Genomic DNA, 21,729 nt, shown 5'->3' with positions numbered 1-21,729 from the left:
GGACTCCAAAATATTTACCTAAAACTACTTTAAGCAACACCAAATTTTACCATTTTGTTGGTAGAGTACCCAAACCCTCCTTATGTTAAGCCATATCTCATTCATCCAAACCCACTCCCCCCCCCCCCAACCGACTTCTGGAATCGCCCCTGGTTATAACTATAATATTAAAATTCATCTACATACTCTCTGTAAGTATCTTTAAAATAATCAACCACATTATTATTTTTTGTATTTCTGAAATGTTCTATAATTAAAGATTATTTGAAATAATATTTGCGAATGTTACATTGAATTGTTTCTCTTGTACATGAAATGTATTCAGAGTTGCAAATTTGGCTTACCATCAGCTGTATAAAGCAACAATGACTATGAAAACTTGTGCTGCACTGGGACTCGAACCGAGATTTCCTACTTATCGCGAGCAGTGCCTTACCACTAGGTTATCTGTCCATGACTTGCATGGTTGATGACATATGGTTTGGGTCAGGCTGTGATTCTTGCTCAGATAGCCAAATGGTAAGGCACTGCTCGCAATAATCGGAAAATTTGGGGTTGAGTCCGGGTCCGGCACAAATTTTGACTTTTGCCATTCCAGTATACAACTGATACCCATATTTGCAACTGCGAATGCATTTAATGTATTTAATAACAGTTGTAAACACTGCACTGTGTGTTGCTTCGGCCATGCATGCATGTCTAAAGGAATATCACATCGTAATAAAGAATAATATATACACTTTAATATCGTATGTTTCTCTTGTGGTTTATTATTTCTCTCAACAAAAATATTTTTATCAAATTTCAATTCATCCCATACATTACTCATATTCGATGTCTTAGAAAAATTGTCAATATTTTGTCTTAATTTATTAGAAAAAAATTTTATCAGAGAAAATATTTTTTTATTTTTCCATAACGAATAAATTTAGATTTTTATATTAAATATTTTTTCTATAAGAATGGAGTCCCCACTTACGCTCTAATGTAAACAATAATAAATTCTTTAAGAAACTTAACGACATAAAAGTAGATGATTTGTATAACTTTACTGGATGTCATTATTAGAACACTAAATATGGAAGAAAAATTGGTTAGAACAAAATAACGTGTTTAAAACTATTTTTCCAATCAAATATCGAAAACTAGTAAGGAGATGGATTTTCAATTTTTTAATATGAAAATATTAAACTGAGATATAAAGGAAGGAAAAACAAACAAGTTGATTATAATGAATAACATCACAGAATTTTTAAACTAAATTTGAGGAAATGGTTTGAAACTTTTATATCTACATTTTATGCTTGAAAATTAACGATTTTTTTCTTTGAAATTTATAAAAAGGCTTTGAACAAAGGATGTGACTGTTCAAAATCATTGGTGAAAATGCTTAAAAAGCGATGATAATGTTTGAGGAAAACACAAAAGACGTTGAAATGACTGAAAAGATGACGATCGTTTCTTGTGTGTTGATTTGATTTTTTTATTATTAAAATCTGACTTTTTGACGAATGGTGTGTACTGCTTGAAATTTTGCGATTTTTTTGTTGTGGTCCCTTGATTTCTTTGTAGAAAGTTACATTTTGCATAATATATCTACTCTTAACAACACTGAAATCATTGTAGACAAAAAATATTTTTACATAGTGCACTTAAATGTGAATTGTTTTATGGACACAATAGATATATAATTCTCCATGTTTTTAGTTAACAACAAGTATGTCGGATATTATCTTCATAGTCTCCTTTCAGTTTAAATGAAGTGAATGAATACCGTTCTTTTCCTTTGACAAACAAAGATGTACATTACAATTTTCACATTTTTACTCCACGATGTCCCTTGCATTATGGAAATTTGCACATGGTAGGCACTGCACCATTTTCGTGAAGAGGCAAGTGTTGTGCTTCATCATACTGAATCTTTACAGGAGGCCTAGTTTCTCCTCGTTGCCTTTAAAGAGGAGTATCTGAAGATGTGGCAGATGCCCGCACTTTTCCCCCCTTTATTGTTATTATTATTGGATTTTATAAAAATGTTGTAATATGACAGCAACACGTCAAAAAGATCAACTCCACCTATGCTAGGGTTGTAGAGTTTTACAGTCTTGGTTCGACAAGTAGTATCATTTATTTGGTTCCTTGTATCAGCATTCATCTTCAGTTTCTCCTTTCCCAAAAAACTTTAATCTACTACAACTGTTTTGTTGTCAACCCATTTTACCAGTGTTATGTCATCTGTCGTTAAATTATTTTGTGAAAATCCTCTTCCCTTCTACAGTGCCTTCTTGTCTTTAATTGGATGAGGGTTAGCAGATTGGATGGCCCTGATAATTCCGGCACTTACACGTTTTCTTATTTTGGTACTTTGAAAAATCTTGTATGAGATATTTATGGAATACCTACTGTAGCAAGTAAATTGATATAGTCTGTTTATTTTACAGGTGACATGGAGATGGTTTTATCCATGTGTTGTTCACTAGGAGAAAGCTGGGCTGGAAACTCATTTCTCTGCAGTGAATATCCCAGTCCTGTTGCTGGAATACCAAGAGAGCAGCAGAGTGTTTGTTTATCAGCCATTGAAATTTGTTGTACTCGAACTAAAAGGTAATGTGCATAACATGGATTCCTTCATCGTTCATCATTTGCTTCAGATAATTGTTTTGAATACCTAAGTCACTCTTTGACTGCATCAAATTGTTCAAAAAGAAGAAAAAATGAAACGAGCACCAATGTTCTATTGTCTAACAGAGCTCTTGTTCTCTAAATCTACATTCATACACTGCATAGCACTGTGATTTTCATCACAAATGGTATTTCCCATTGTATCATGTATTACGGTCTCATCTCATACCATTCATGTCTGGAGTGTAGAAAGAATGACTACTTAAATGCACCTAGGCATACTGCTGTTAGTCTGATCTTGTCTTTACTGGTCATAGAGTGATGTCTATGGGGCTGTAGTATATTTTTAGTTTTCTCATTTAATACTGCTTCTTGAAACTAAGTAGGGTTTTGTAGGATGGCTGACAGCTATCTTCAGGCATCTGACAGTTCAGTTCTTTCAACATTTCCATGATGCTCTTACATAAATCAAATGACACTGAGACTATTCATGCTGCTCGTCTTTGTTTACATTTAGTATCCCCTGTTAATCCTATTTGGTGTGGTGCTCACACACTTGAGCAATATTCTAGGTGTGTTGTGCGGGTGTTCTGTAAGCATTTCATTTCTAGACTGACTGCGTTTTCCCAGTACTTTATCAATGAACCGAAGTCTACCACATGTCTTACCAAGGACTGATCATTCCATCCTGTATTCCCGCATACTGCTACATCCAGGTAGTTGTATGAGTTGACAGATGCTAATTGTGAATCATTGCTATTGTTGCCATACTATCTTTCTGAGTTTTGTGAAGTGTACAGTTTCATAATTCTGAACATTTAAAGCAAGCTGCCAATCTTTATGCAGATTTTAAATCGCTTCAACATCTGATTTAAAAATTGTGCAATTGTATTGAGGTGTAGTATCATTATAGACTACCGTATTTACTCGAATCTAAGCCGCACTCGAATCTAAGCCGCACCTGAAAAATGAGACTCGAAATCAAGGAAAAAAATTTTTCCCGAATCTAAGCCGCACCTGAAATTTGAGACTCCAAATTCAAGGGGAGAGAAAAGTTTTAGGTCGCACCTCCAAATCGAAACAAAGTTCGTCTAGTTGTAATATGAGACACAGTTTAGGTCGAATGAATGACGATACAGCTGCAGTAGTTTGGTTCGAGTCGTAAGCTTAGCAGTTACGGTTTACCAGGTAGCCATTGCTACGCGTCACGCGCTCCGTCCGTATTTATACGGATATCCTTCCTTTTTCACGTCCTTCGTCTGGTTTGAATTGATTGCTTATTTTTCTTTGATCTGATAAGTGCCGTTCTCGTTGTTATAGGTGTTTACGTCACTCCAAGCTGAAAATGCATTACTGCACTGTGTCATGCATTGTTTGTCGCATTCTGATAGTGCGTGTTTACGGCCTGTCGCCGCTCGCGGCGTGGCTTGCTTTTGTGCGCGCTACCGCCGCTTACAAATGAAAAATAGAGAGGAGTCGTCTCATTAGCGAAACATTTGTTGTTACTTACACTACTGCTTTCTTTGATAATGATCAACAAGAACCAAATAACAGACTGCGTATGATAGATGATGTTCTGAACGAAATTTTAGCGAAAATTTTTCTCCGTACCAAAATCTTTGCAGGCGCCTCTTTAGTTCATTACATTCTGCACAGAAATTAGAGTCATCTTAGATTTAAAAATCTAGTCAGTTGCCGTGCTTCATTTCTGACTGTATCACTATCAGGCATAAGAATAATACGAATATAAGCATGACATGATATGTATATTCTTCCGCGTTTGCTGTTGTCTCACTCTAGTTTCGTAGTTTATTAGGCAGACAGGATTTAAATGAGATAGTAGCAAACACGAAACAATACATGGCAAAATGTTTATATTCGTATTAATCTTATGGCGAAGAGAATACTACATGTGATTCACAATTCATAAAAGCTCCTATTAGCAACCATCTCTTCTCACAGGTAGGAAAAAATTCAGAACGTAGAGTTGGCCATATTGACAAACATCCCAAACACTCTTGCGAGTCGGATTTTCGTAGTACATTGAAATGCTGCTACATTCGAAGATCAGCAATACAGAATTTGTATTTACTTCGTTGGATAATGTACCAAAATGCATTGGTCGAAACTCTGGGCGGAGGAAAAAGGCTCGGCTTCCACTTTTTTTTTTTTAATTTATTTACTGACGCAGAGATTTTGGTGCCAGTATTTATCTTTGTGCCTACAAAGCATGCCTGTGTGGCGCTACATATATTCGATGGCAGAAGTTAGTTGTGGCGGCACCCACCAACATTTTTCAGAACTCCCGCTTGCTTTGCACTCGATTCTAAGCCGCAGGCGGTTTTTTGGATTACAAAAACCGGAAAAAAAGTGCGGCTTAGATTCGAGTAAATACGGTAATATATAATCAGCAAAATGTCTTAATTCACTATTAATATACCCCACCAGGTCATTAATACACATTACATGTACAGCAAGCCTCCCAAAACACTACCCTGCGATACATCTGAAGTTACTTCTACATCTGCTGATGCCTTTCTATCCAAGATAACATGCTACATCCTCCCTATCAATAAATCCTCAGTCCACTCACCCCTCATTTGATATCTCACATGGTGGTACTTTCATTAATAAACATTTGTGTTGTACTGAGCCAAATGCTTTTTGGAAGTGAACAAATACTGCATCTATCTAATTGCCTTATTCAGTCACTTTCAAGGTGTCCTATGAGAAACTTTGGGTCTCTCATTACTGATGTTCTTGGAATCCATGCTGATTGGCATTCTGTTAAAGATACCTCAATATGTTTGAACTTGTTAAAGGTACCTCAATATATTTGAACTCTGAACATGTACAAATATTCTACAACTGATAGATGTCAATGATATTGGAAGTAGTTTTGTGGATCACATCTGATATCCTGTTTGTAGATGGGTGTAACCTGTGTCGTATTGCAATCACTGGGCATAGTTTATTTTTTGAAGGCTCTGTGGTAGGCCTATACTAAGGGGGGGTCAGACTCAGTCTCTACAAAATCTGACCGGCATTCCTATCACTTATCTTCACTGGTGCAAGAATTATACTGGGCAGTACTCTTGGCTCTACCTTTGTGAAGGTACATTTGAAAATGGAGTTCAGTGGTTCTGCTTTTGCTTTGTAAGTGTGTAGACACTAACTTTGTTGCTACTAACAGCCTGCACATAAGCCCAGAATTTCTTTGGGTTTCATGAGCTTTCAATAATGTATGTCTCAGATAGTCACTGTAGGCTTCAAACATTACTCTATTGACATCCAAACATATTTCATTTGTCATATATCCTCAGTTTCATTATGATTTGTATTAAACCTATTGTGCAGTTGTTTTTTCCGTAGAAGTTTTTCACAGAGACTGTACACCAAGGAGAGTCCCTCCTGATCTGAACTATTAAAATTCTCTGTCTCTGCACAAGTTTTGAAAGCTTTCAGAGGCATTAAAAAAAAGAAACTTTTTACTTATCTTCATTTTCTCTTGTTGTTGGCGCAGTTCTTGAGTCTAGGGGTACATCCATGCGGCTGAAATTTTGACTCATAGGGTTCCAGATGGCTAAATAACTGATGAAGTACTATCTGTTGCTATGATTTTCTTTTATTTTATCCCATTCTTCTATGTCACACCAAATTTACGATTTGCACTTCAGAATGCAAATTACATTGTTGTTGACAAGATAAGAAATAATGCATTTCCATCAGAGGCATGCCCACTACTACTTACATTCTGCAGTACTAACTGTATTCCAAAGACTTTACAAAGCGAAATGAGTTTATATACTTTCTTGACAACACAGGAATCATCATCAAGATATAACATTACTTTATAAATGAATCTAGAAATAAATTTAATAATTAGCATTAGATTGTGTAATTAATAATATGAATTTTAAGTATGCCAGATATTTTGTAATTTGAAATAATTCTAAAATAAGAGTAACTTTAACTGTATGTACAGAGTACTAACAAATTAATTTCTTTTTATAAATTTTAGCCTGAAATATAATACATCATATACAAAATCTCATGAAATCCATGTGGTTAAACAGCAGATATAATGTTCAATTATACAAGAATTGATAGTATACATGGTATCGGTTTTCTGTAAAGAAAGATAATGTTAGAGGAGGGTGTCCTATTACAACTACTACATACATATATATCCAGGACTTGGTCACCTGTTCTTCTGAACTTGAACTGCAGTTCCACTACATGCTCATGCCCAGTTTCAAGTTCCTCATTGAGATATGACACTGGTGCAACTTTCTGTAGTTTACTGAACATATCCACATTGACCACAAACATATATTTTTCATATTAGGTGCATTGTGCTGCCACCTACTGCCAGGTACATTGTGTGAGAGCAGAATGGGGAACTCTGTGGAATTCAAGGACTTTGAACCCGGTCAGGTGATTGAGTGGCACTTGTGTCATATGTTTGAGCATGAGATTTCCACGCTCCTAAACATCCCTAGGTCCACTGTTTCTGATGTGATAGTGAAGTAGAAATATGAAGGGGCACGTACAGCACAAAAGCATACAGGCCGACCTCATTTGTTGACTGACAGACCGCTGACAGTTGAAGAGGGTCGTAATGTGTAATAGGCATCTATCCAGACCATCACACAGGAATTCCAAACTGCATTAGGTTCCACTGCAAGTACTATGACAGTTAGGCTGGAGGTGAGAAAACTTGGATTTCATGGTTGAGCGGCTGCTCATGAGCCACACATCACGCCAGTAAATACCAAACGACACCTCACTTCATGTAAGGACCCTAAACATTGGATGATTGAACAATGGAAAATCATTGTGTAGTGACAAATCCCAGTACACAATGTGGCAATCCAATAGCAGGGTGTGGGTATGGCGAATGCCCAGTGAACACCATCTGCCAGCATGTGTAGCGCCAACAGTAAAATTCAGAGGCGTGGTGTTATGGTGTGGTCGTGTTTTTCATGGAGGGGGCTTGCACCCCTTGTTGTTTTGTGTGGCACTATCACAGCACAGGCCTACATTGATGTTTTAAGTACCTTCTTGCTTCCAACTGTTGAAGAGCAATTCGGGGATGGTGACTGCATCTTTCAACACAATCGAGTGCCTGTTCATAATGCACAGCCTGTGGCAGAGTGGTTACATGACAACAAAATCCCTGTAATGGACTGGCCTGCACAGAGTCATGACCCGAATCCTATAAAACACATTTGGGATGTTTTGGGACACCGACTTCGTGCCAGGCCTCACCAACTGGCATTGATACCTCTCCTCAGTGCAGCACTCTGTGAAGAATAGGCTGCCATTCTTCAAGAAACCTTCGAGCATCTGATTGAACGTATGCCTGCAAGAGTGGAAGCTGTCATCAAGGCTAAGGGTGTGCCAACGCCATATTGAATTGCAGCATTACCAATGGAGGGTGCAACAAACTTGTAAGTTATTTTCAGCCAGGTGTCTGGATACTTTTGATCATCTACATCTACATCTACATCCATACTCCGCAAGCCACCTGACGGTGTGTGGCGGAGGGTACCCTGAGTACCTCTATCAGTTCTCCCTTCTATTCCAGTCTCGTATTGTTTGTGGAAAGAAGGATTGACTGTATGCTTCTGTGTGGGCTCTAATCTCTCTGATTTTATCCTCGTGGTCTCTTCGCGAGATATACGTAGGAGGGAGCAATATACTGCTGGACTCTTTGGTGAAGGTATGTTCTCAAAACTTTAACAAAAGCCCGTACCGAGCTACTGAGCATCTCTCCTGCAGAGTCTTCCACTGGAGTTTATCTATCATCTCCGTAACACTTTCGCGATTACTAAATGATCCTGTAACAAAGCGCGCTGCTCTCCGTTGGATCTTCCCTATCTCTTCTATCAACCCTATCTGGCACGGATCCCACACCGCTGAGCAGTATTCAAGCAGTGGACGAACAAGCGTACTGTAACCTACTTCCTTTGTTTTCGGATTGCATTTCCTTAGGATTCTTCCAATGAATCTCAGTCTGGCATCTGCTTTACCGACGATCAACTTTATATGATCATTCCATTTTAAATCACTCCTAATGCGTACTCCCAGATAATTTATGGAATTAACTGCTTCCAGTTGCTGACCTGCTATTTTGTAGCTAAATGATAAGGGAACTATCCTTCTGTGTATTCGCAGCACATTACACTTGTCTACATTGAGATTCAATTGCCATTCCCTGCACCATGCGTCAATTCGCTGCAGATCCTCCAGCATTTCAGTACAATTTTCCATTGTTACAACCTCTCGATACACCACAGCATCATCTGCAAAAAGCCTCAGTGAACTTCCGATGACATCCACCAGGTCATTTATGTATATTGTGAACAGCAACGGTCCCATGACACTCCCCTGTGGCACACCTGAAATCACTCTTACTTCGGAAGACTTCTCTCCATTGAGAATGACATTCTGCGTTCTGTTATCTAGGAACTCCTCAATCCAATCACACAATTGGTCTGATAGTCCATATGCTCTTACTTTGTTCATTAAACTACTGTGGGGAACTGTATCGAACACCTTGTGGAAGTCAAGAAACACGGCATCTACCTGTGAACCCATGTCTATGGCCCTCTGAGTCTCATGGACGAATAGCGCAAGCTGGGTTTCACACGACCATCTTTTTTGAAACCCATGCTGATTCCTACAGAGTAGATTTCTAGTCTCCAGGAAAGTCATTATACTCGAACATAACACATGTTCCAAAATTCTACAACTGATCGACGTTAGAGATATAGGTCTATAGTTCTGCACATCTGTTCGACGTCCCTTCTTGAAAATGGGGATGACCTGTGCCCTTTTCCAATCCTTTGAACGCTATGCTCTTCTAGAGACCTACGGTACACCGCTGCAAGAAGGGGGGGCAAGTTCCTTCGCGTACTCTATGTAAAATAGAACTGGTATCCCATCAGGTCCAGCGGCCTTTCCTCTTTTGAGCGATTTTAATTGTTTCTCTATCCCTCTGTCGTCTGTTTTGATATCTACCATTTTGTCATCTGTGCGACAATCTAGAGAAGGAACTACACTGCAGTCTTCCTCTGTGAAACAGCTTTGGAAAAAGACATTTAGTATTTCGGCCTTTAGTCTGTCATCCTCTGTTTCAGTACCATTTTGGTCACAGAGTGTCTGGACATTTTGTTTTGATCCACCTACCGCTTTGACATAAGACCGGAATTTCTTATGATTTTCTGCCAAGTCAGTACATAGAACTTTACTTTCGAATTAATTGAACACCTCGCGCATAGCCCTCCTCACACTACATTTCACTTCGCGTAATTTTTGTTTGTCTGCAAGTATTTGGCTATGTTTATGTTTGCTGTGAAGTTCCCTTTGCTTCCACAGCAGTTTTCTAACTCGGTTGTTGTACCACGGTGGCTCTTTTCCATCCCTTATGATCTTGCTTGGCACATACTCATCTAACGCATATTGTACGATGGTTTTGAACTTTGTCCACTGATCCTCAACACTATCTGTACTTGAGACAAAACTTTTATGTTGAGCCGTCAGGTACTCTATAATCTGCTTTTTGTCACTTTTGCTAAACAGAAAAATCTTCCTACCTTTTTTAATATTTCTATTTACGGCTGAAATCATCAATGCCGTAACCGCCTTATGATCGCTGATTCCCTGTTCTGCGTTAACTGTTTCAAATAGTTCGGGTCTGTTTGTCTCCAGAAGGTCTAATATGTTATCGCCACGAGTCGGTTCTCTGTTTAACTGCTCAAGATAGTTTTCAGATAAAGCACTTAAAAAAATTTCACTGGATTCTTTGTCCCTGCCACCCGTTATGAACGTTTGAGTCTCCCAGTCTATATCCGGCAAATTAAAATCTCCACCCAGAACTATAACATGGTGGGGAAATCTACTCGAAATGTTTTCCAAATTATCCTTCAGGTGCTCAGCCACAACAGCTGCTGAGGCAGGGGGCCTATAAAGACACCCAATTGCCATGTCTGAGGCTGCTTTAACCGTGACCTTCACCCAAATCATTTCACACATAGTGTATACTCTGTGAACCACTGTGAAGTTTATGACAAAGGGTATGCCCCACAGTACCAGTTGTTATGGCTTTTTCCTGTTCCGTTAACATATAGAGCACTGGAAAAAATGATTGTTTAAATTCCTCTCTGCATGGAGTAATTGTCTAATATTATCCTCATGATCCCTATGGGAGCCGTATGTGGAGAGTTGTAGTATGTTCCTAGAGTCATCATTTAAAGAGTTTTAACAGAATAAAAAAACTCCTTCAATTGTCAGAATTTATTGTTTATTGCATGACCAATTTCAAAGCCTCAAGCTTCATCTTCAGGTGCCACCAACTGCGAATGAAAGGAGGAGCTACTGGCATAGAAGAACTATGGGGTCAATATACCAAAACAAAAGGCAAAGCCATGAAAAGTGATGTGCTCACTTAATTATTGAATTATACATGCATGGCTGTCAGGTCAGTCAGTCAGGGGGGTCACATCCACATCAGACGTACATGCATACATCAATATTTGTTCCATAGATCATGAATACGACTATTCATAATGATATGGAATGTGTCACTTTAACATAAGTTCCCTTTACGCAAACTATATATATATATATATATATATATATATATATATATATATATATATATATATATATATATATATATATATATTTTTTTTTTTTTTTTGTGCAATTACTACTCTGGAATGCTGTTTGTGAATGGCATCACAACAGGTCAGATCACAAGATTAACATACAAATTTGCAGTCAGGTGTGTGGAAGAACCATGAGAGTGCTCCTGCTTTCATATGAAGTCTCACCATAGACCATAACTCCTGGTTTATGACCAGTGTGTCTAGCATGCAGGCAGGTTGCTTGTGGGCTCTCAACTGATCCCCTTCTAACCAACACATGACCAACACTGGCACCAAAGAGAATCAGCTTTCATCAGAGAGCACAACAGACTTCCACCTTGCTCTCAGTGAGCTCTCGCTTGATACCACTGAAGTCACAAATGGTGGTGGTTTGTGGTTAGTGCAATGCACATTACAGGGCCTCTAGCTCGGAGATGTCCTTGAAGTAACTGATTTATAACAGTTCATTGTGTCACTGTGATGCCAACTACTGCTAAGATTGGTGCTGCAGATGCAGTAGAATGTGCCAGACCCATACACAGCACATGTTGGTCTTCCCTCTCGGTAGTGCCATGTGGGCTTCAGGAGCCTGGTGTTCAAGAGACTGTAGATTACAATCTTACCAAGTCTTGCTGCAATATTGCACAATGAACATCCTGCTTCTCATAGCCCTACTACACAACCTTGTTCACACTCAGTGAGGTGTTTACAATGGTGTCTAACATCAATTCATCACATCCAATCTCAGAGGTAACTAACACTCACAGTCGTTACAGCATGTATTTAACTCATCGACTTAATAATGTTTTTCCCCATAATCAGCCCTCTACTTACTATTTAAATTTCCAAAAATCAGCATGTTGTCTTACACACTTTTCTCAGAATTGTATAATCTTTTGATAAAAATTCTTTATAAATCTGTCCTTACTATTTATTGAAGTGATGAGGAGTGAATGTAATACTGTTTTAGAAGTTTTTGTTGGAATGGTATGCCTGAAAAACTACAGGCATGTGCAACGCCACCAGACATTTCTTACATTTGTACCATGTATCACTTTTCTCCTTCCTTGTTTGCACAATGTACAATTTCTGGAGATGTTTTCTTTCTGGGACTTGGGAGGGGGGGGGGGGCTGGCAGATAAACATAACAAAACCTGAAAACAATTGCTTATACCTCCCAAAATATTGAAAGAAGTCCAGTGTGTCATACAACACTAAATAGATGAATTTCTCAACTTCCCAATGTTATATGACATGTCATGCCATGTATTAACAGAGAAGAAGAAACTATAGCTGCTCAACCTGTCTCACAACTGGCAATGTAAGAGTATACTTGAAGCCTGTGACCAGCTGTGAGCCGGCTGTATAAGCTAATGGGTTAAAGCAAACCTAATTGGCATCCTCTTAGTGATGCTAATAGCTCCACTCAAACATATCCGGTGCAAAATTTGAATAGACATCATCTTTCAGATGTAGAAACATGTGTACCAACTTCCATTTATGTCACACAACTTCTCCTTGATTATGTGATTTTTTTTTCTGTCACTGTATGTTTACAACATTTCAAGGAGGAATTCCTGGAATCAAAGTTTTGGAAACCTGCCTGTTTATCCGTGTAAGTAGATGACACTTTTGTCATATGACCACATGGAAGAACCAAGATGAATGACTTCCTCATAAGTCTCAGTTCCATACACCAGGACATCCCCTTTCAGGCTGTCCTGATAAAAAGAAGAGCAAACAGCATGTTGTACCATAGCATGTACTGGAAGAAGACCTATGCTCATTTGCAGACAGCTACCACCATCCAGCACAGAGGGGTGAGGTGCTCACAACATAGGTAGATAGGGCTCACATCCTATTTTACAATGAAATTTTCAGTGAAGAACTTGACCATCTGAGGAGAGTGTTCCAGAAGAACAACTACAAGAAGTGGAAAATTTGGACAGCCCTACATCCTACATCCACTGTACAAATGGCAGAAACAGAAGAGACACCTCAGGAGGATGCGGCCATTGTTTTTTTTTTTTTTCCTTTTTATGGCTCATTATCTGGAAAGATAGAACAAATTGTCCAGTAACAGTGAACAAAGACAGTTTTCTGCCCACCAGTGAAAACACAGTCACTGCTGGGTTATATCAAAGAAGACCTCAGACTATTGAAATTATTGGTCTATCAGATACCATACCAATGTGGCAAGACATATATGTAGGTCAGATGGTGCATACTGTTGCTGAGAACATGAATGGCATACCACACTGCAGCAGCCTAACAAATACACGATCATGGATCATGGCCTGTCAAAATTATAGGGGTGGGTTAGAACCTTACTAAGGTTCTGACACAGCATGTAACTTCTGCTCACCAAAGAATCCATCAAGATTCATTTCAGAGAACCACAGATCAATCATGAATGTGGGTACATCCTTAAGAGCAGCAGCAGCAGTAGTAGTAGTAGTAGTAGTAGTAGTAGTAGTAGTTGTTGTTGTTGTTGTTGTTGTTGTCATTGTTGTTATTGTCTTTGTCATGGTCTTCAGTTTGAAGACTGGCCTGAAGCAGCTCTCCACACTACTCTATCCTGTACAGTCCTCTTGATCTCAGGGTAACTACTACAACTGACGTCCTTTTGAGCCTGCTAACTGTATTCATTTCTTGGTCTTCCTCTTCAATATAACTGCCCCTCCCCCCAACTCCCACCAATACTAAACTGGCAATCCCCTGATGTCTCAGAATGTGTCCTACCAACCAATCTCTTCCTTTAGTCAAGTTGTGCAACAATTTGCTTTTCTCCTCAGATTTTATTCTGTATCTCATTGTTAGTTACATGTCTATCCATCTAATCAGTATTCTTCTGTAGCACCACATTTCGAAAGCTTCTATTCTCTTCCTGTCTGAACCGTTTAATCTCCATGTTTCCCTTCTGTACAAGGCTATACTTCAGACAAATACTTTCAGACAAGATTTCCTAATGCTTAAATCTATATTCAATGTTAACAAATTTCTTTTCTTCATAAACACTTTTCTTGCCATTGCCAGTCAGAATTTTGTATCCTCTCTACTTTGGCCATCATCAGTTTGTTTACTACACTATATGATCAAAAGTATCTGGATACCCCCAAAAACATATGTTTTTCATATCAGGTGCTCCATATCAGCAACCTCCTAGTCATTAGACATCGTGAGAGAGCAGAATGGGGCACTCTGCAGAACTCACGGACTTCGAATGTGGTCAGGTGATTGGATGTTACTTGTGTCATACGTCTGTACACAAGATTTCCACACTCCTAAACATCCCTTTGTCCACTGTTTCCAATGTGATAGTGAAGTGGAGATGTGAAGGGACATGTACAGCACAAAAGTGCACAGGTCAACTTTGTCAGTTGACTGACAGGGACTGCTGACCGTTGAAGAGGGTCCTAATGTGTAATAGGCAGACAAGCTGCTCATAAGCCACACATCACAATGGTAAATACCAAATGACACCTCACTTGGTGTAAGGAGCATAAATATTGGACAATTGAACAGTGGAAAAATGTTGTGTGGAGTGACGAATCACGGTACACAATGTGGCGATCAGATGGCTGCGTGTGAGTATGACGAATGCCCAGTGAACATCATCTACCAGCATGTGTAGTGCCAACAGTAAAATGGTGTGGTTGTGTTTTTCATGTTTTCCACAGTACAGACCTACATTGATGTTTTAAGCACCTTCTTGCTTCCCACTGTTGAAGAGCAAATCAGGGATGGCAATTTCATATTTTAACATGATCAAGGATCTGTTCATAATGCACAGCCTGTGATGGAGTGGTTACACAAGAATAACATGCCTGTACTGGGCTGGCTTGCACAGAGTCCTGACCTAAATCCTATAAAAAAACCTTTGGGATATTTTGGAATGCTGACTTTGTGCCAGGCCTCACCGACCAACATTGATACCTCTCCTCAGTGCAGCACTCCATGAAGAATGTGCTGCCATTCCCCAAGAAACCTTCCGGCACCTGATTGAATGTATGCCTGTGAGAGTATAAGTTGTCATCAAAGCTAAGGGTTGGCCAACACCACAGAATTCCAGCATTATCGATGGAGGGCGCCACAAACTTGTAAGTCATTTTCAGCCAGGTGTCCGGATAAATTTGACCACATAGTGTACATAAATAGCAAAACTCATCTACTACTATTAGATTCTGATTTCCTAATCTAATTTCTTCAGAATCATCTTATGTAATTCAACTCTGTTCCATTACCCTTGTTACTGTCTGTTGTGATCACCTGCTCTACAATGTCCTTTGCATTCTCTCACAGAAATACAATATCATCAGCAACTCTCAAACTTATTATTTCTTCTCTCTGAACTCTTAATTCCTTCCCCAAATTTCCTTTTGTTTGCTTTACTGCTTGCTCAATGTAAAGATTGAATGACACTGGGAATATGTTACAACCCTGTCTCACTACCTTCTCAATTACCGCTTCCATTTCATAACCTTTGACTCTTTAACTGCAATTATTTTTTTGTACAAGTTGTAAGGAATATCTTGCTCCATTCATTTTGTCCCTGCTACCTTCCAAATTTGAAAGAGTATAGTCTTGTAAACATTGTCAAAAGCTTTCTCTAAATCAACAAATTCTATAAATGTAGATTTATCTCTTTTTACTTTATCTTCTAAGTCGAAGAATCAGCATTGTGTCACTTGTTCAAATGGTTCAAATGGCTCTGAGCACTATGCGACTTAACTTCTGAGGTCATCAGTCACCTAGAACTTAGAACTAATTAAACCTAAGTAACCTAAGGACATCACACACATCCATGCCCGAGGCAGGATTCGAACCTGCGACCGTAGCGGTCACGCGGTTCCAGACTGAAGCGCCTTTAACCGCACGGCCACACCGGCCGGCTGTGTCACTTGTTCCTACACTTATCAGGAACCCATATTTATCATCCCTGAGATCAACGTCAAGCAGTTTGTCAATTCTTCTGTAAAGAACTCATCTTAGTATTTTGCAACCATGACTTATTAAACTGATAGTTTGGTAATATGCATACTTGTCAGCTACTGCTTTTTTTTTAACTGGAATTATGTTGTTACATTCTTCTTGAAATCTGAGGGCATTTTACCTGTGTCATACATCTTGCACTCCAGATGGAATTGTTTTGTAATTGCTTATTCTTCCAAAGATATCAGTTGTTCAGACAATGTCACCTGCTCCAGGGTCCTTATTTCAACGTAGCTCTTTCAATGCTCTGTCAAATTCTTCTCTCAGAATTATATTTCTCATCTCATCTGCATCTACATACTCTTCCCTTTCTATAATATTGCCTTAAATTTCATTTCTTTTGCATCCCCCCAACATATACTCCTTGCACCTGTCAGCTTTCTCTTCTGTGCTTAGTACTGATTTTCCACCTGAACTCTTGGTATTCAAAAAGCTGCTTCTCTTTACTCCAAAGGCCTCTTTAATTTTCCTATAGACAGTTTCTTCTTTCCCTAGTTATCTATACTTATATATCCATACATTTGTCCTCTAATGATTGGTGTTAAGCCATTGTGCTCTTACTGTTAATCTAATTTTTAGACTTTGTATTCCCTTTTGCCTTCTTCAGTTGCTGAATTTTTAATTTTCTATCATCAATTAAACTCAGTATCTTCAGTGATATCCAAGGCTTTCTATTCAGCCTTGTCTTTTTATCTATTTGAATATCTGCTGCCCTCACTGTCTCGTCTCTTAAATCTACCTCTTCGTCTTCTGTTGTATTCCATTCCACTATTTCTGTGAATCATTGCCTGATGCTCCCTCTGAAACTCTCAGCAACATCGACAATATAGGAAAAGATAGATTGTTACTTACTGTAAAGAAGACACGTTAAGTTATAGATAGGTACAATTAAAAGACACTTACACAAAGCTTTCGGCCACAGTCTTCACCAGCAATAGAGAAATATAGAAGCACACACAGTTTATACACAGAAGCAAGCACACCTCATGCACACATGACCGTCAACTCCAGCAGCTCAGGCCAGAATGCAGCTATCACATGGGATTACAGCAGTGATCTGGATGGGGTGGGGAAGGGGTAGTAGTCTATGGTTGGGAGGACAGCCGAACACTGGCTGGGGGAGTGTGTAGGGGCTAAAATGCCAACAGGTGCAGCAGCATCAGGTGGTTGTGGGACAGGGAGGTGGGGAAAAAAGGAGTGAAAAGGAGAGAAGCAGGAAAAGATGGGCAGGTGTGTTGGCAAGGGCAGCAAACAAAGAGGCTGGGAGACAAGAATGGGGAGGAGATGATAGGACGGGGGATGGGGGGATGGAAACTGTTGGGTGAAGGGTGTGGGGACAGTATGTTCCCATAGGTTGAGACCGGAATAATTATGGGAGTGGATAATGTGTTGTAAGGATAACTCCCATCTGCACAGTTAAGAAAAGCTGATGGTGGAGGGGAGGATCCAGATGGCTCAGGTAGTGAAGCAGGCATTGTGCTTCTGGGTCTTCCATGGGATCTAGAAAGGTGGCACACTGGGTTGAGAAGGACCAGGTGAAGTGGTTGGCAGAGATGGTGTTGAGGTTGTGAAGAAATGAAGACAGATGTTGACCTCCTCCTCTCTGACAGCCCCATTTGCACCTCTGTCAACATTAAACCCACCAAGCACTGACAGTACCTGCATTTTGACAGCTGTAATTCCTTTCACACCAAAAAATCCTTCCCATAAAGCCTAGCCACCTGGGGATGGCATATCTGCCGTTACAAAAGCTCTCTTGTTCACAATGCTGAGGGTCTCACCAAGGCTTTCACAGACAGGCACTATCCCCCAGACCTAGTCCACAAACAGACTTCTGCGCCATTTCTCCACACACTGCCAATCCTCCCACTCCCCCAAGAACTGGCCACAAAGGAGTGCCTTCCCCGTCACCTAGTACTATCCTGGACTGGAGCAAGCGAACCACATCCTTTGCTAGGGCTTTGAGTAGCTATCATCATGCCCTGAAATAGGGACATCGTAGCTGAGATCCTTGCCACACCTCCTAAAGTGGTGTTTGATTGCCCACTCAACCTCCACAACATCCCAGTCCATCCCTATGCCACTCCAGTCCCACTCCGCTGCCACAAGTATCATAGCCATGTGGAAGACTCAGATGCAAGACCTGCGCAATCCACCCACCCAGCACTTCCGATTTGAGTTCTGTCACAGATTTATCCTGCCCCATCAGGGGCTGGGCCACCTGTGAAAGCAGCCATGCTCTGCTGCAACCACTGTATAGCTTGTTATATTGGTATGACTACCAACCAGCTGTCCACCAGGATGACTGGCCACCGCCAAACTGTGGCTGAGAACACCTTTGGTATAACATGGAGCTGAGCATAACATGCTGCATCACTACCCGAGCCATCTGGATCCTCCCCTCCACCAGCAGCTTTTCTGAACTGCACAGATGGGAATTATTGTTACAACACATTCTATGCTCCCATAATAATCCCAGCCCCACCCTCCACCTAACAGTTTCCATCCCCTCTGTCCTATCATCTCCTCCCCATTTTTGTCCCTCAGTCTCTTTTTTTGCTGCCCTCTGCCAACACTTCAGCCCATTTTTTCCTGCAGCTCTCCTTTCTGCTCCTTTTTTTCCCCCACCTCCACACCCCACAGTCTCCTGATGCTATGCCTGTTGGCATTCTAGTCCCTGCACATTCTGCCAGACGGTCATTCCTCTGTCCCCTCACCCATACACAACCGTCCCTTCACCTTCCCCACCACCTCCAGATTGCTACTGCCCTCCCACATTATAGTTGCATTCTTGCCTGAGCTGCTGGAGTTGGCGGTCATGTGTGCATGAGGTGTGCTTGCTTCTATGTATGAATCGTGTATGTTTTTCTGTTTCTCTTTTGCTGATGAAGGCTGTGGCTGAAAGCTTTGTGTAAATGTATTTTAATCATGCCTATCTGCAACCTAAAGTGTCTTCTTTACAGTAAGTAGCAATCTATCTGTTTTCCTACATTGTTGATATTCCTACGCAGAGTTTCCATTGCCTCAACCACCTCAAGTTCTCTCAAATTATCCAGGTCCCATCTCCTTAAGTTCCTACTTTTTTTTGCAGTTTCTTGGGTTATAATCTACAGTTTAAAACCAATAAATTGTGCTCAGAGCCCACATCTGCCCCTGGAAATATCTTCCAGTTTAAAATCTGATTTCAAAATCTCTGTCCTATCATTACATAGTCAATTTGAATCCTTCTGGTGTCTCCAGGTCTCTTCCATGTATACAGCTTACATTCAGATTCTTAAATCAAGTTTCAGCTGTGATTAAATTATGCTCCGTGCAAAATTTTGCCAGGCAGCTTCCTCTTTCATTCCTTTCTGCAAGTTCATATTCACATACTATTTTGTCTTCTCTTCTTTTTCCTACTATAAAATCTCATTCATCTGCCTCAGTTAAATTTTCCTCTCCTTTAAACTATCTGAATAGTTTCTTTTATCTTATCATACATTCTTTCAAGCTCTGTATCATCTGTGGAGCTAGGTGGCATATAAATGTGCACTATCACAGTGGGTATTGGCTTAGCATCTGTCTTGTCTATGATAATGCATTCACTATGCTGTTCATAGTAGCTACCCACATTCCTATTTTCTTATTCATTATTAGACATATTCCTGTGTAACCCCTATTTGTTTTTGCGTTTATATTGCTGCACTCACCTTACCAGAAGTCCTTTTCCTCCTGCTGCAACCAAATTTCACTGATTCCTATTGCCTCTCACTTCAACCTATCCATTTCCATTTTTAAATTTTCTAATCTACCTCTGTGATTAAGGGATCTAACAATCCATGCTCCTACTCATAGAATACCAGTTTTATTTTTCCTGATGACAATATCCTCCTGAGTAGTTCCTGCCCAGAGATCCGAATGGAGGACTATTTTACCTCCATAATATTTTACCCAAGAGGATGCTATCATCATTTAATCATATGGTATAGCGATATGCCCTCAGGGAAAAATAATGGCTGCAGTTTCCCCTGGGTTTCAGTTATTCATAGTACCAACACAGCAAGGCCATATTGGTTGATGTTACGAGGCCAGATCAGTCAGTCATCCAGACTGTTGCCCCTGCAACTACTGAAAAGACTGCTGTCCCTCTTCATGGACCACGTGTTTGCTGGCCCCTCAACAGATACTCCTCCATTGCAGTTGCACCTGGCATTGCACCTGTATCATTGAGGCTTGCAAGTCACCCCACCACAGCAGAGTCCATGGTTCATGGGAAGCATCCTTAGTAAGGCCTGGTAACCTACATTAATCTGATTAAGAAGAAGAAGGATATATCCCTCAATAAACTGACCTTAGTGGCAGGCGGAGGAACAGCAGAAGTTCCACCTGCTTGTGTACCTGGGTGAGAATGGAGGATGGAGCAGTGTGTCAGCAGGAAGAGTGGGGGAGGAGATGCTCAGCACAGACAGCAGACAGAGTAGCAAGTCAGAGGGGGGGGGGGGGGGGAGACAGAAGTGCCAGAAGTGCCATACTGACCTCTAAGCAGTCAGTTCATCAGTGCCACTAATGATAGCAACATGGTCACATATTGAAATATTGTGCCTGTTGGATAGTGACATCTGGCCGTTCACCTGTGAACTTTTTCATTAAGAAGCACAGCAGGAGCAGCTGGAGAAACACACTACCTATCTGTGGCCAGAAAACTTGTCTGGCGTAGGGGTAATTTTGTTTACAGGCTACTAGATAGAGTTGTGATTGAAATTCAGAGAACAATGTAAGGTGACTGAATATTGTCATTTTTGTATAATTGAAATGATTTAAGCCACACATGCCAGGGCATTCTGAGGAGGCATAAATGTTACCTGTTTCACATTTAACTGGTGTTTGGAGTGACTACCTTGTGAGAGTAAAAGGAGCTGTGAGCTACCACACATCCCATTGCAGTACCAATTGGGCATGAGCTACAGCCATTTACTGGCTGCCAAACTGCAATGCCAGTACAGTATGGTGCACTCAGATGCTACAGAGTTCAGCATGAGCTATGCCTACTTGTTGGCTCCCTGGCTCCCATGCCAGTCCAAAGCGAGTGTCATTTACTGTGTGACTTTATTCCACATTTCCCAGTGTAACATCACTGCGAAGGTACCTCTGTCATATAACATGATGAAGTTGCACCCTCTGCCATAAACATTGGTAAAAAGTACCCTCTGTTAAGCATCATCGGTACAAAGGACCCTCCACATCAGTAAAAAACACCCTCTGCCAAACAACATCTGTGTAACACACCGTCTACCATGCAACATTAGTATGAAGCATCCTTTACCAAGCAACATTGGTACGAAGCCCTCTTGGCCACGCAAAGTTGGTATGGAGCACACTCTTCCATGTGACATTGGTCTTTAGCCTGCCATGAAACAATGTTATGAAGCACCTTCAGCCATGTAACATTGATATGAAGCAGCCTTTGTCATGCAACATTGGT

The 21,729-nt window shown here is 40.3% G+C and overlaps 1 protein-coding gene across 3 annotated transcripts in view; it reads left to right on the top strand.

Moving 5' to 3' along the window:
* The window catches only part of LOC126248378 (fibrillin-1-like), a 647,044-nt gene that overhangs the window by 148,857 nt on the left and 476,458 nt on the right, over positions 1–21,729 (top strand). For all 3 annotated transcript variants that reach the window (XM_049949314.1, XM_049949313.1, XM_049949315.1), the window contains exon 2: positions 2,442–2,604. In XM_049949314.1, coding sequence (XP_049805271.1) covers positions 2,442–2,604 — 163 coding nt within the window. The remainder of the gene's footprint in view (positions 1–2,441; positions 2,605–21,729) is intronic.

The sequence above is a fragment of the Schistocerca nitens genome, chromosome 3 (assembly GCF_023898315.1).
Source record: "Schistocerca nitens isolate TAMUIC-IGC-003100 chromosome 3, iqSchNite1.1, whole genome shotgun sequence".
Lineage (NCBI taxonomy): Eukaryota > Metazoa > Arthropoda > Insecta > Orthoptera > Acrididae > Schistocerca > Schistocerca nitens.
The sequence above is the reverse complement of the archived record's forward strand: the minus strand, read 5'-3'. Positions and strand labels throughout refer to the sequence as shown.